Source organism: Castor canadensis, chromosome 7 (genome assembly GCF_047511655.1).
Source record: "Castor canadensis chromosome 7, mCasCan1.hap1v2, whole genome shotgun sequence".
Lineage (NCBI taxonomy): Eukaryota > Metazoa > Chordata > Mammalia > Rodentia > Castoridae > Castor > Castor canadensis.
Genome location: NC_133392.1, coordinates 9,809,176 through 9,823,837, shown reverse-complemented (window position 1 = coordinate 9,823,837; position 14,662 = coordinate 9,809,176). Strand labels below are relative to the sequence as shown.

General features: G+C 45.8%; 1 protein-coding gene across 1 annotated transcript in view; it reads left to right on the top strand.

The window, feature by feature from the left end:
* The window catches only part of Btbd16 (BTB domain containing 16), a 45,425-nt gene that overhangs the window by 15,443 nt on the left and 15,320 nt on the right, over positions 1 to 14,662 (top strand). The window contains exons 6-8 of the mRNA XM_074078158.1: positions 727 to 796; positions 2,126 to 2,256; positions 9,850 to 9,969. Coding sequence (XP_073934259.1) covers positions 727 to 796; positions 2,126 to 2,256; positions 9,850 to 9,969 — 321 coding nt within the window. The remainder of the gene's footprint in view (positions 1 to 726; positions 797 to 2,125; positions 2,257 to 9,849; positions 9,970 to 14,662) is intronic.

Below are 14,662 nucleotides of genomic sequence, written 5' to 3'. Positions count from 1 at the left end.
ACTTGCAGACAATCAACAGCAGCCAGCCGTTCCCTCGCAAGCTTCCAACCAATTCTATCAACCCCTCTTTAGCAATTCCCCTTCAGCAATTCTTTTCCCTTCAGCAAGCCTCCCTTCAACCAGTTATGTATTTCCCCCTTCAACAATCCTCCCTTCATCAATCCTCCCTTCCTCTAAAAGCCTCCCTTCATCAAAAAGCCTCCCTTCATCAAAAAAGCCTCTCATCCACCTTCAGCAAGTCTTTTATACCCAGTGGTAAACAAGGAGGTGGAGCAACAGTTCTCCAGGAGGGGCGTGACATTGTAACAACAGGAATCTGCCTTCCTGCCTCTCTGAATGTAAACAACTTAGGAAAAGCAGCTGAGCTGCATCTCGCCTTCTCGCTGTCTTCTGTGGCTGGGGCTGTGCCAAATCTCAGCCTACAGATTATTTGACATAAACATCTTAGGAAAAGCAGCTGCTCTGCATCTTATTCTCACCCTATTATGTGGCTGAGGCTGTGCCAATCTCAGCCTGCAGAATACTGAGTACAGCTGTGCTTATGTCCTCATAGGCTTCTCCTACTCTGCTCTCCACACAGGACAAATGTCCCTACCCCTAAAACAAGGCTCTCTTCTTATGAGAGGTCTCCACTGCCATCCTGGACTTCACTGAAATCCTCTGGGGCCCCCACTTTTCTGACAGCAACCTGATCATTTCCCAGAATCAGCAGCTCTCTCTCTACAGGTGTGTGATAATGATGATGAATGGACTCACACCGAGCACCATCAAGAACTTCTACCTGGCTGGCTGCAAGGTGAGAACACCTGGAGGGGTCCTGTGACCCTGAGGCACGGGGGCTTCAAGGGAGTCTAGACTTTGGGATTTCACCCACCAGACCCAGCTCCAAAAAAAATCTATTCAAGGGCCAGAGATGTAGCTCAGTGATAGAGTGCTTGCTTGCCTAGCATGCAAGAGGCCCTGGGTTCAATTCCAAGAACCACCAAAATAAAACACAAGAACAAAAAATCTATTCAAAGTCTCCAATTTAAGGGTAGTAATATTTTATTTTGCTAAGTGAGCACATCTGCTTTTTTACATATATTTTTGAAAAGATGCTTTAGCAGCAAAAGTGTAGAATGGCCTTAGTCTTGGGAATTGAAGGGGCAGGGTGAACAGCACAGGCTTTCTCACCAAAACAGCAAAACCTTCCAGGAGTCTTCTTAGAATTAGGACATCTTGTCCCACCCCTTGCCCCCACCCCACCAGAGTAGATGTTAGGAACAAATCCAGCTGTCATTATCAGAGGAGAAAATGGGAACTCAATAAAGGGAGCAAACTGCCCAGGGTGACCAGCAGCCAAGGGACAGTGCTGGGTCCCAGCCTCAGGCCTCCTGATTCCAGCCTCCCTGCAGCCACATTTACCATGAGACAGACTTGTTTCAGGGTAACTTTCGATTCACCCCAAGCCAGCACATCACAGTGCTCTTAAAACTTCATCTAAGAATGTTCTGGATACCTATTTGCCAAAGAACCATGTGGTCCTCACCTTTACTCCACGGTGTTCGAAAGTCACTCTTGGAGACATCTTTGCATTCTGGCTGGCATTTCTTAGCAAGTCTTTGGTCCCAAAAGAATCCCAGGCTATGAGGTACACTAAGACCCTCTCAAGATCCCTGACTCCAGAGAGCTTTCCCCATTTCCCCTGTTCTTGAATTTTTACTTCTAAAGTGTGTCACAGAGCTCGGCATGGGTCGCCCTCCCAGGCCTCCTGTGATCAGTCACTGACCTCAGCCCAGACATCTCAGCAGGCAGGGCCCATGGTCAGGCCACCTGAGTTTGCTTCTAGCTCAGCCTCACTGGTGTGTGACCACAGAAAGAGCAGAAACCTTGGAGCCTCAACTTCTCTTCCATTGGTAAAACAGGAATAATTAGCAACTCCCCTTACGGGATTGCAGTGAGGACAGGTTCAAATCCACTGAATGCTCTGATTATCCTAAACATCCCCTGCTTAATTTGGCCCATCTGCAGCATGACTGTGTGTGTGTGTGTGTGTGTGTGTGTGTGTGTGTGTGTGTGTGTGTGTGTGTAGAGCATCACTGCCAGCCAGCAGAGGGCGCTGAGAGCCTTGCTTTTGTCTCGTCAGTACAAGGAAGAGCAGCTTACCACTGCCTGTGAGAAGTGGCTGGAAATGAACTTGGTCCCTCTGATGGGGACGCAGATCCACCTCCGGCAAATCCCTCAGGATCTGCTCCACAAGGTGCTGAGGTCCCCCAGGTCAGAGCTGGTTCCCCAGGTGCTGACCCCAGGGTGGCCATGGGAGGAAGCAGGGAGGTGGTTCATAATGGGAGATACTCCTCTCATGGTCTTGGGGGTGTCACCCTTGACTCCAGAATTCCTGCTATCCTGGTCAGCCAGGCCTCAGGTAGGAGCAATACTCAGGATGCTGTGTGTGGGTCTGGGGAGGGGAGAGACCCCTTCGTGATCTTTTTAGGTAGGGGCCTTCTGGAGGCCAACTGTCTCATCATCTACCTGGGTGAGAAAAGTGAGACTGTTGCCCAAGTAATTTAAAAAAGAATCCTGGACAATTTGGAAAAGAGGGAGAGGCAGAAAAAAGACAATGAAACCTCTCACCCTAAACCAGTTTGTATTTGCAGCCATGACTCTTCTGTGAATAATTCTAAGCCAGGTGGACAACCTGTACCTCTCTGATAATTAAGGCAAAAACCTGACTCTCAGTGCTCCCTGCTCTTGACTGCACCCCAAGTGTTCTAGACCATTGACAGGCTGCTCAAGCTAGAACCTTGAGAGTCTTCTGGACACCACATTGGCCTCACCTTGACCAGGAGGCCAATTCTGTTTCCAAACTGATCTCATGCCTATGAGCCTTTCGCCCTGGGCACCCACCTCCAAACTTCTGTGTCTCTGTGTCCCTCTACCTTGGTGTCTTACTTCTGGTCTGGACCCCTTTCAGTCGTGGCTAGCTCCTTTATGTCAGGCACCATGCAGTAGCCACAGGGACCTTCCTCAGTTCCCTTGGTAAGCTTTCCCCAAGTAGGCCTTTGTATGTGCAGGTCCTCCTGCCTGAAACACCAGTCCCTGCAGGCTCCATCTCCTCCTCCCTTCAAATAGTTCACAGAACCATTTCCTATGCTTGACTTCTAGCTTATTTCCAGAGTTTTACTACTACAAATGGCTCCTCAATGAATATGCTTCAGTGTACATCATTCATCTTTATCTCTTGGCATTGAAATTTCTAGAAGAGAAATTACTAAATCCAAAGGACTTTCCATGTTCTTTTGGGGCAGTACTGGGGTTTAAACTCAGGTCTTTGTGCTAGCTAGGCAGTTGTTCTACCACTTGAGTCACATCTAGCCCCCTCTGTTTGTTTTTATTACTCTTCTTTTTTTTTTTTGGTGTTTTGAGACAGTGTCTCACTATTTTATAGTCTAGGCTAGTCTTAAACTCATGCTCCTCCCTAGTGGAGGTCCTACTGGATTACAGGCATGTGCCACCTACCCAACTCTGTTTTTATTAGTCTTTCAAAAAAATTTTTATTTGAAAATAATTTCAAACTTAAAGAAATACAAGAACAGTACAAACAGTATCTGTACAGATGCTCTTTGCTAGGCATGCACTCCAGTACTTGAGCTATTCTGCCAGTCCAACACATGTTCTTTGACTTACATCCCAACAAAACCATCTCAAGTTGAAAAGACCCTAAGTTGAAAATTCACAGAACACACCTAACCACCTGAACTGCACATCACAGCCTAGCAACCCAACACACCATAGGGTGCAGTTGTCCATCCTTGTGGTCATGTGGTTGACTGGGAGCTGCCCATTATCACAAGGAAGGACGGAACATACTAAACTGGGAAAAGGTCAAGATTCAAAATTCCAACTTTGCTTTCTACTGTTGGGTAGAACTTTTGCTCTATCACCAAGTTGAAAAACCATAAATCCAATCATCATAAATTGGGGACCATTTGTATACCCCGAGTCACCCTAATCCCCAATTCCTGTCCTGTTTGCTTTATCATTTACATCTATATGTGTGCTACACATACATGTACTTTTCCTGAATTATTTGGGGGTGAGTTGCATGACATAATACTCTTTTATACCAAATGTTTCAAAAATTATTTCCTAAGAAAAGCAATTTGTCTAATATAAACACAGGGCAGTTATCAACTTCACTAGGATACTTTGGTATTTTGACCCAACACTGCACTCACTAGCATTTTTTCCCCTCTAGCACAGGATTGTTTAATTTAGGATGACATATTATATTTAGTTTTATTTAGTTGAGACTATTATTTAAATAATTCTTGGCACCCATTGTCAAGGATTTCCAAGATTGTGTTCCCCTTGGGTGAATTTCAAAAGTAGATAAATTCTATTAAAAGTCTTAGTGGTTTACTAGAAAATAAGTGTTTGTTCGTGTTACTGTAGCAGTAAGTGTCCTGTTTCAGAAATTAGATTTAAAAAGATTTCTCCTAGATAAATAAATACCCTATTCTATGGATTTGGAATTACTGAGTGGTATGCATATCCTCACATTTACAGAGATGTGAGGTTGGCAAGACAGAGTCCTGGAGTTGAGGTGGAGATGAGAGATGCCTCAGAGGACTGTCCAGCTCCCATGTGCACATTATCTAATCTGAGCTCATAACAGCGTGGGGCACTGGGCTCTGGTCCCCTCTGCTTTCTCACTCATGTACCCCCACCCTCTGCCCCAGCCTCCAAAAGAGCAAAAGTCATGCAATTGAAGATAAACATGGCGTCCCTCCCTTGGAAAGGCTGAGCTGTCCCACCCTGCTAGCATTTAACCAAAAAAAAAAAAAGATGAAAAAACGTCTGACCACAACCAGAAAACTGGTGATGGCACAGTTCTGACAAATGCTTACTGGGCAGGAAAAGAGGTCAAAAGCATTACATGTCAGATGTCTAGACTCCAGTCTGGCAAATGTGACTGAGGTGGAAACTGGGTCCTGCCCCTCTGGCCCTGTGCAGGAGGTATCTGTACACACAGACCAGAGCTATCCTGCTTGAGGATGGAAGAGCCTGTGTGGCTTGAGGCATGCCCTCAGTCCACATGCCCTGGAGTGGGCAGGGTGTGTGTGACTGGGGCCCACAGCACCTCAAATGGTCACGTTATCCAAGGATGACCTGCAGTAGCCACCTGCTTTACAGCTTGTGGGAGGTGGAAGGCAGAGTGTGTAAGAAGGGTGATGATAGGAATTAACCAGCCTTGGGGTCCTTGTCTTTGGGTCCTTGCTGAGGTCCAGGCTTCTGGCTGGTGAACTTGGCACCATGGCCCCCATGTAATATAAATGAAACATTCCTCCAGCTAACTGTGAAAGGATCAGTTTTTGGTGTGTGCAGTACTAAGTGGAATGTCCCTTTCAGTCTGTACAACTCCACACTGTTGGCACGGTTAGTTATTCTCCCTGAGATAAGATGGCTAAGGAAGGGCCAGGTAGGGCCTCCACTGGCTTCGGAGTCCCCATCCTTCCCTGAATGCTGCATCCTTCTTTTTCGTCATGGAAGCTGAGGTTTCCCGGCACCTGGGAAGAACTCATGGAAGACTTGGTGTCCTGAGAAATCTCATGGCCCCAGAGTGGGCAGTGTGGAAATGCCAAACCCCAAGGTCAGGATGGCTCATCCCTTAGCCCCACTTGACTGACTCACCAGCCACCATTGTCACCTGACTCCCAGCTTGTGGCTGCAGGTGTTTGGAACAACACCCTCCCTTAGCATATGCTTCAACTTCTGGACCACTCAGCCTTTCCCGTCCAAAGGCCTTTGACGTCATCTTTTTCTGGAATTTGCTTTCCATTTTAATGAACAACTTGGGGCAAGACATACACAAATACACGGTTTTCCTGACCTCTGGGACCTCTGTTTCTAATTTATTTGCCTAGCTATTTGGTTTTCAGTTAAATTTTTCCTCAGAGGTCACCACCAGGTTCACCTGTTCTCATTACTCTAATTTATGAAAACTTCATTCCAAGTTCTGTTTTCCTGGAAGCCACCTCCTGGGGACTGGGGAGGAGGAGACCTCAGGGGACCATCTAGTTCCTCTCTCCACAGGCCTGTCTTGCCAAGGGGGCCTGTGTCCTTCTTTTCAATTCTCCCGACTTCCTGTCCATGAGCCAAGTATCTGCTCTCAAGAATCCGTAAGAAAAGGCACCTCTGTGGTCCTTGTCACGCCTGTCCCAAGCTTTCCCTGCAGGGTGTGACGGTGAGCTGTCCCCACTGTCCTTCCAGAACAGCAGTAGGCTCCAATAGTTCTGAAAGCTAATGCTCTCTGGTGAACAGTAATAATGCTTACCAGTTACTGAGCGTTGTTGAGTGGGCTATCCAGACTTATTTATTGCCATAGCAACCCAGTGGGGTAGGGGCTGTCACCTGCACTTTTCACCTGTTGAAAGGGAGAGTGCGTATAGCTATCCTTATCTCAACCAGCAAAAACCCTTGGTCCTTCCTAATATAACTTATACTCTCTCTTCAACAAAACTAGAGATAAGGGCAAAATAGTTTCTGCCTGGTATCGAGGGGGTCGGGGGCAGAGGGAAGTGGAAGGGTAGGTAACGGAGGGGGTGGGGGAAGGGAGGAGAAATGACCCAAACATTGTGTGCACATATGAATAAAAGAAAAAATTTAAAAAGGAAAAAAAAATAATAAAGGGAGACTGCAGGAAATTAAAAGATTAGCTAACCTCACTCCACATGCAACAGGAGAGCTGGGATTTGAAGCTAGGTCAGAGTGGCCTTCATGTTGTGGTCATTACAGCCTGCTCTTTCCTTATCAATGGTCACAATCAATCAATATATTGATCTTAGTGTTTTTTCTTGTAAAAATTTTATAAAGGTAGGGAGGATTATGCAAAACACAAATGTATTCACCTCCCCAAATGAACAAATAGTAGCTTTTTGTCAAAAATTAAGAAATTAAACATTACCAATGAAGCAGGTCACCTCTAGTCCCCTCCCCAGTCCTATTCCCTTCCTAAAGACTACAGAACCATAGTCAGGAACTTGCGTGGAGCTGACCTGCGTGACTAAGTGCTCACTGCAGTCGTGTGCATCCATGAACAGTGCGTAATGTTGTCTTGTAAGGGTTTAACCTGCAGATCAATCAACTCACAGAGATGAGAATTCTATGACTTAGTCACTAAGACCATGCCTCCTGTTCTCACCCTGTTCATGCTGATGTAATTAATTAGCATTTAAAATTTTAATTGTTGTGCACAGCTCTACAGAACGAAAACACAGCAATGTCTTTTCATTCCTTTCCTAAAGGCCTTTTGATTTCTGATATGGTGGTCAATGTTGCAATGGCTGTCCCTTCTATGGTCTATAATCAGAAAGGAGGCTCATTGTTCATATGCCATTTTCATTAAAAATAAAAAGTCATTGCCTTGTGAAAAGCATTCATTTTCTCCTAAAGAACAAACCTCAATTACATTGCAGGGGCCGTAGTAAGCACCAGTAAACACGCACAACACAGGCATTCTGTCCCAGTGACTGTTGGCAGTCACTATGAGGTCTGTCTTCTCTTGATGGAGGCCATCAGAGCGCTTAGGTGAATGTCCTGGCATGGTTATTTTCTGCAGAAACTGATACTTTTGGAGACTGTCACTGGTTTAAAGGTAGATCACTTTCCTTCAATAATTGTTCTGCATAAACAAAACCAGGGTCTGAGCCATGGAGCCCAGTGGCTTCGCCTGTGGGCATTAGCCCCTCCTCTGTACAATCTCCAAGAAACTGAAGGAAGTCAAGTGTGGACCTTAAGCGTGGAGTCTATTCTCGAAGTCACACAGTTTCCTCTACCCAAGTGACAAGTTCTTTTGTGGGAACATCGTATCCAGTGGCTCTGCGTAATGTCTCTCTGTCCTGCCTTAATTTTGTGGCCTAGACAGTGACCAACTCGGTCCCATCAAGCCAGCTCAAACCCCATGCATCTGCAGGTAGCCTGAAAACCAAATAAGAAGAATGAAACAGTTCTACTCTGTCCAAAAATAGTGTGAGAGGTGAGCAGGTGACGTTACCATTGTACTTTAGAGTAACACTTAACTTGGGTTCCACCCACAATGACCCCTTACAGTGGTGAACAAAGAGGCTGTGACATATTTTATAGCCAAGGTGCCTCATCCATGGTGAGAGACTAAAAATATCAATGGGTTTAAGAAGCTCCGTAGACAATCAAGTCAGTAGAGGCTGCTGGAGAAACTGTCCTTGCTTTACAGAGCTGACCTCATGAAGCAGCTGACATCATAGGTTGTTGAGGAGAGGCCACAGTGTGGGTTCTGGAGCAGGTCCCAGCCTTGCCATTTTGAGTGAGAGCAGCCATTAGTGTGTTCTGATGTGCCAGGAACTGGGCTAAGCATTCTGTTTGTGCGTGGTCAGCAGAATAATGGCCCCAAGGATATCCACAACCTAATCTCTAGAACCTGTGAATATGTGAGACTTTATGGCAAAGGGGAATTAAAGTTTCAGGTGGAATGAAGGTGGCTAACTAGCTGACTTCAAAATGGGAGTTTACCCTAGATTGTCTGGGTGAACTCAGCATAATCACGTGGATCCTTTTTATTTTTATATTTTGGTGGGATTGGTTTTGAACTCAGGGTTTCATGCTTGCAAAGCAGGCACTCTACCATTTGAGCCACACCTGCAGTCCATTTTTGCTCTGGTTATTTTGGAGATGGGGTTTCTCAAATTATTTACTGGGGTCGGCCTTGAACCATGATTCTCTCAATCTCAGCCTCCCAAGTAGCTAAGAGTAGAGGTTTGAGCATTGGCACCCTGACACAAGGGTCCCTTAAATGTGCAGAGGGAAACAAAAGAGTCACAGCCAGAGGGAGAATAGACTGGAAGAGGCTGTGCTGCTGGCTCAAAGCTCAAAGAAGGGCCCCACAAGCCAAGGAAGGAGGATGCTTTCTAGACTCAGGGAAAGGTAGGGATGTCATTCTACTTAGAGCCTTCAGAGAGAACCAGCCCCACCAACATCCCGGTGGAAGCCAAGTGTAATCACTCTGTACTTCTGACCTCCAGGAGAGTAACATAATACACTTATGTTGTCTTAAGCCTCTCTGCTTGGGAAAGTTTGTTACAGCAACAATTGGAAACTCATACATTGAGTCACCGCCTCTGGTTTTCGCAGCTTCTCTGGGAGCAGCTGCTGTTTTTGTCCTTTCATAGCCAAGGAAATCACGACTACAGGACAGATTAGCAACATCCGAGAGGTTCCTGACCCATCCCTGGGCCTGAACCCAGGATCATATGACCTGGGGTAAATTATTTATGCTTAGCTCTCAATCCAGGCCAGGATCTGGTGAGGCCCATGAAGCAATCACTTTGGGCACAAAATTAAAGGAGGCACTAAAATAACTCATTAAGATTAAGTATATTTTTGTGCAATATTTTAAAATCAAAATTAGTGTAAAAAAATCAGAACGAACACAATATTAAACATTTAAACAAACATAGGATTGGTTTCAATTTCCACACCCATCAAAGTAAGGTCTGTATCCCAACTTCACAGGACTGTGGTGTGAAATTAATCTTAAAAATCTATGGAAAACATTTTGGGAACACCTAGCACTTAGTGAGAGCTCTTTAAATGGTGACATCGTTTTGCAGCATCACAGTGGGTAGCTGAAAGTGAGGGCCCAGTGTCAGGTTGCTGAGGTTCAAGTCCCTGGAGTGACCTTGAGCAAGTCATTCAATTTCTCACTGTGTAAGGTCGCCTGCAGACACTGGGCTGGCATCATCTTGTGGCCAGGTTCACTTTTCATCTTCTTACAGATGGTGTGGGCTCTTTCGTTATTCTTAATACTTCTTCTCCCCCTTTTATTTTGACCAGTTTGTTTACCTTCAGTGAGTTCCATCTTCTGAAAACCTTACTTTTGTGGGTCTACTTGCAACTCAATACCAAGCTTCAGGTGATTCCCATCCACGAGACCATGCTGGCATTTTTCAAGAGGTAACGCGACTTTAGTGTTGATTAATGAAATGTACTACCCTGTGGGTTCATGTCATGAGGAATAGTGTCCATGATACGATTTTCACGGTGTCATCCAAAGGAGATAAAAGACAGTTTCCTTACGTGGTTTTGCCTTCAAACCACTGAGCTACCTAGAAAAGGAGGAGCTATTGTTCCTGAGAATTTGTGTGTCCAGTCACAAGCATGATACAAAGGCACTCCTTTTGTTGAGGAGAGAATTACCATACTACATTGACTTTTAAAAGTTCATTTTTAATATACCTAAATCAGATCAGGTATTCACACTTATATTTCACTATTTAGCAGATAGAATTTTGGAGTTTGGGGATAAATGAAAAAAATAATGCCTGACTGTGTAAAGACTTCTTAGCCATTAATTTAGTTTCTTATATTTTCTAAATTTAAAAGATCTAAAATCCATAGACTGCAACATATCAGTGAAAAGTAATTACAGTGGCAACCCTGGGCACCCTTCGAATATGCTTTCTGAAGTAAGTCTCATTTCTACTCATTACCTCAGGTAATGCTAAGGGGCTGGTATCAGCATTTCCATTTTCCAGATGAGGAAAGTGAGGTAGAGATGAAGTGTCTTGTCAGAGAGCACACATGATGTGGGATGGAGCCCAACTTGAACCCAGATCTGCCAAAGCCCATAGTGCTTTGCTGCCCACTCCTGTCTTATGTCCACTCCAGCAGGCTCTGTGCCCAGCTTCTTGGGCACCGGGTTTAGCAAGGTCCTGAGGCTGCCTCTCTTTTGTTAGCCAAGAACTTCTAAAACTATGTTGTAAGGCACTATCTTCCCACTTCCCATGTGCCCCTCTGCCTATGAGTGTCTTTTGTCTGTTCACTCCTAGAGCGTCCACACTAGCAAGGTCTGCTGTGGCTGTTTGGGGGACATGGGGCAGTATGGGGTGAAGGAGTGAGTGCTGGCTATAAGGCTCCATTTGTGTTTCCTTAGCCTCTTGTGTTAGTCACTTTCCACCCATGGTACAAAATGCACAGATAATCAACTTTTAAGTAGGAAAAGTTCATTTGGGCTCCCAGTTTCAATCCATGGTTGACTGACTTCTGGGCCTGTGGTGAGGCAAAAGATGACCATGGGAGCTCCTGGTAGAACCAACCTGCTCACCTCATGGTGGCCAGGAAGCAAAAAAAAAGAGACCAGGATCCCAATACCAGCTTCAACAACCCAACCTCTTTCTACTAGGCCCTACCTCCTAAAGGTCCCACCACTGCCCAGTGGCACCACAGGCTGGAGACCAAGCCTTTAACATTTGTGCCTTAGGGGCACAATTAAGAACCAGACCACAACACTGCTATGGAAACTGTGAAGTCACACCACGTCATCCGAGCTGGCTGGGGAGGATGGGGGCCCTGTAGCCAGAGACAGTCCCAGGTGGGGACAGCCCTCAGAGGGTCTGCCCTTGATGGGAAACCACTGGTAGCATCAGCTTTCTCATCAGGTTCATGTTTCTGTCCCCATATGAAGCAGGAATGGGGACTCCAGGCATGGTGAGGCACAGTCCTGTTGTGCATGAGTGTAAGCAGATAAACACGTCTTCACATCGCAAGCAGCAGGTGGCCCGGTTAAGCCAAGTTTCATTTATATCGTTTTGAGGCATTTAGTCCATTCCTGGAACATCCTGGCACCACATTAAGTGAAAAGCCCATTTTTTTTTTCAGTCTTGTTATTTGGAGAAAGTGGTACTCAGTGCCAGTGTTCTACGTGCTGTGCTTAGCTTCTATATAATTTGCTTTGAACCTAGATGTTTTAGCCCATCCTCCCCTCTTTTTAATAGCCCAGAGACATGAGTCATGCACACCAAGAGAAACTGCCTCTTGGCTGCAGGTCAGCTCTTGTCCTGGCACTAGGGATAGGAAATGAGCACTAGTGTGGAGTGATTCATTGCAGCTGTGGTTTTGCTGGGAGAGAGACACATGAGAAGGAGGGGGTTGAGAGGTGTGGCCCCTCCACCAAGGGTGGTATTCTGGGGGCTTCTGAGCCTCAGGGTTCCTCCCCAGCCTACGATGCAGGTGGGGATTGCTCACCCTCAGAGGTATTTCACTTTCCCTCTGAATCCACACTGGCTCAAATCTGATCTGCACCCCACCACCTCTACGCAGTATTCCCCCAATAAGTCATCCCATTGCAGTGACGGGCAGGTCAGAGACCATGATGGTGGTGCCGGTATTTCAGACAGCCAGCTAACAGGACTGCCTGCCCTGGGCCCCTTCTGCCTCACCTTCCTTTCTGCCCTGACCTCCACTCTCTCCAGCAAAAGTTCCTTACCCAGGCTCACTCTGCCCATGGCCTCCAGCTCAGAGGACCCTGAGGCTCGTGTTTAAAACTGTGGCTGGTCCCCCTCCTCCCAGCTCACTCTTCTGTTCCACTGCAGTGGCATCTCTAAGGTGAGCCCTCGACAGGGGTCTCCATCCCCAAATGAGTCTCCTTCACTCAGGTATCTGCTCTCATTCCTTCTGCCCGCCCCACCCGTGCCTGCACTGCCTTCTTTCTCCATTTGTCCATGGCGGGAACTCCAAAAGAGCTGTCTCACCAGCCACAGAGAAGCCCCTTGGTTCATATTCACATCCTGTCTCTACAAGTGCTTGAGCAGATTTATGAGCTGGTATGGTGGCACAGAACCATAATCCCAGCACTCAGGAGGCTGAGGCACAAGGATTATAAATTCCAGGCCAGCCTGAGCTGCAGAGTGAGACCCTGTATCAAAAAACTCTAAAAAGACAAAGGGTTTATGAGCCTTCTCCTTACCCCCAACTTGCCTGGCACCTTGCCTGACAAATAATAGCTTACTGACTGATGAGTCCATCAACGCTTTTATGTGCTCAGTTCCCCTGAAAGAAGGGGGTCTCAATATGCTGGTGCAAAATTCAGAGAACACTGTGCCTGTCGCCACTTGAGGTGAGAAGGGTTGCAGACAAGTTTCTGTTTTTATGGATGGGTAATGCCTATTGGTCGGTGAGGAGCATCTGTCCGGGACATGAGATTGGTGGCACCAATGCTTCCATGTTTGTCCTCTCTCTTCAATGACCCACATGCTGACAAGCCATAGTGCAGGGTCTTGCAGCTTCTAGCCTAGCAAGGCTGCTGGCCACCAGACACTGCTCCCAGGTGAATGGCGCCTGTGGGGATTCCCAGCCAGCCTGAGCCAGAACTGGGTCCACATGGGTGTTGAGGCCATGGGGATGGCTAATTGAGGTTGTCTCAGTGGCCGATGGCAGACATGCTAGAAGCCCTTCAAGGCAAGACACAGGAGCAGGTCCTTGGAGATGAGAAGCAGGTTTGGGAGTAAGAATGGAGCTAGTTGGCAGTTTTAAAGTTGCAAATATTGATGAAATAATCGAAGTGACAGAGTATTCTATAAGCCATCTCTTGGGGAGGAGGAACAGCAGGTAAAGAGGACAGCTGGAGGCCATTACTTTATGGGGACCTCCAAAATTAGATTGTTGTAACACAAACTCTAGCCAGCAAAGGCCTGTGAGTCTTCTGGGATGGACCCGCTGGGTCAGTCAGTGTCTGAATGGAGGGCTGAAAGTGGCGACTGTGTGAGACAGTTCAGATGATCCCTTCCCTGTCTGTCCCAGCTGCATGCTAAGACAAGCAGACAAACCTGGAGCGAATAAAGACACATGTCTAAGCCTTTCTACCCCATTTCCACTCCTTTGGTTCATTCAACAAATATTTATTGAATATGTACTGTGTGCCCAGAACACGGATGGAAAGTTTCTCTACCCAGATAGCTGTTTTGGGACATCTTCAGGCTGACTTTTGTTGCTAAGTACATAGATTAAGATGGGAACATGTGCTTGCACAGATGCACACATGTGAACACACACACGCATATATGCAGAATGCACCTATGTGCACACACAAGCACATTCACAGTTAGCGCTCACACACACTCACCTTGGCACCTACAGACTGTTTTCCTCCCAGTGGTTATTTCAGAAAAACAAATACACTGTTCAGAATTCATTTTAACATTTCCTTGTAGGAAAAAAAAAATGTAAGCAAAACAGATACCCTCATCCATGGAAGAAAAATAATTTATTTCCACTCAATAGGTTAAGGATAAGGAAAACTGTAAAAAAAAAAATTAAAGCAGGCAAATTCTCAATTCTTTTAAAAATACTTAAAAAATCAAATTTTTTTTTCTTTTATTATTCATATGCGCATACAAGGCTTGGGTCATTTCAAAAAATCAAATGTAAAATATGTACAAAAACGTGCCTAACAGCTCCATGAATTTCCACAAAGTGGACACACCTATGTATCTGGAACTCAGGCCTCTTAGCATGAACCTCATCTCAGCTGCTACCCCCCACCCAAAGGTGAACAGTACCCTGACTTCTTTTACTTTTACTATTGATACAGCGTGCCTGCAGTTGAATTTTATATATGCAGGATCCCATAGTATATGCTTTCCAAATGTCTTGACTTCTCTCATTCAGCAGTGTATCTGTAAACTGATCCATGGGGTTGCATAAGCCATGGCTATTTTATTGCACAATCCCACCTCAGTTTATTTATCTTTTCTGATATTGACAGACATTCATGCTTACAGGAAATGGTGCTATTTTATGCAATCTCGAACATATCTTTTTGTATATATAAGTATGTGTTTGTTGTATACAAACCTAGGAGTAGAATTAC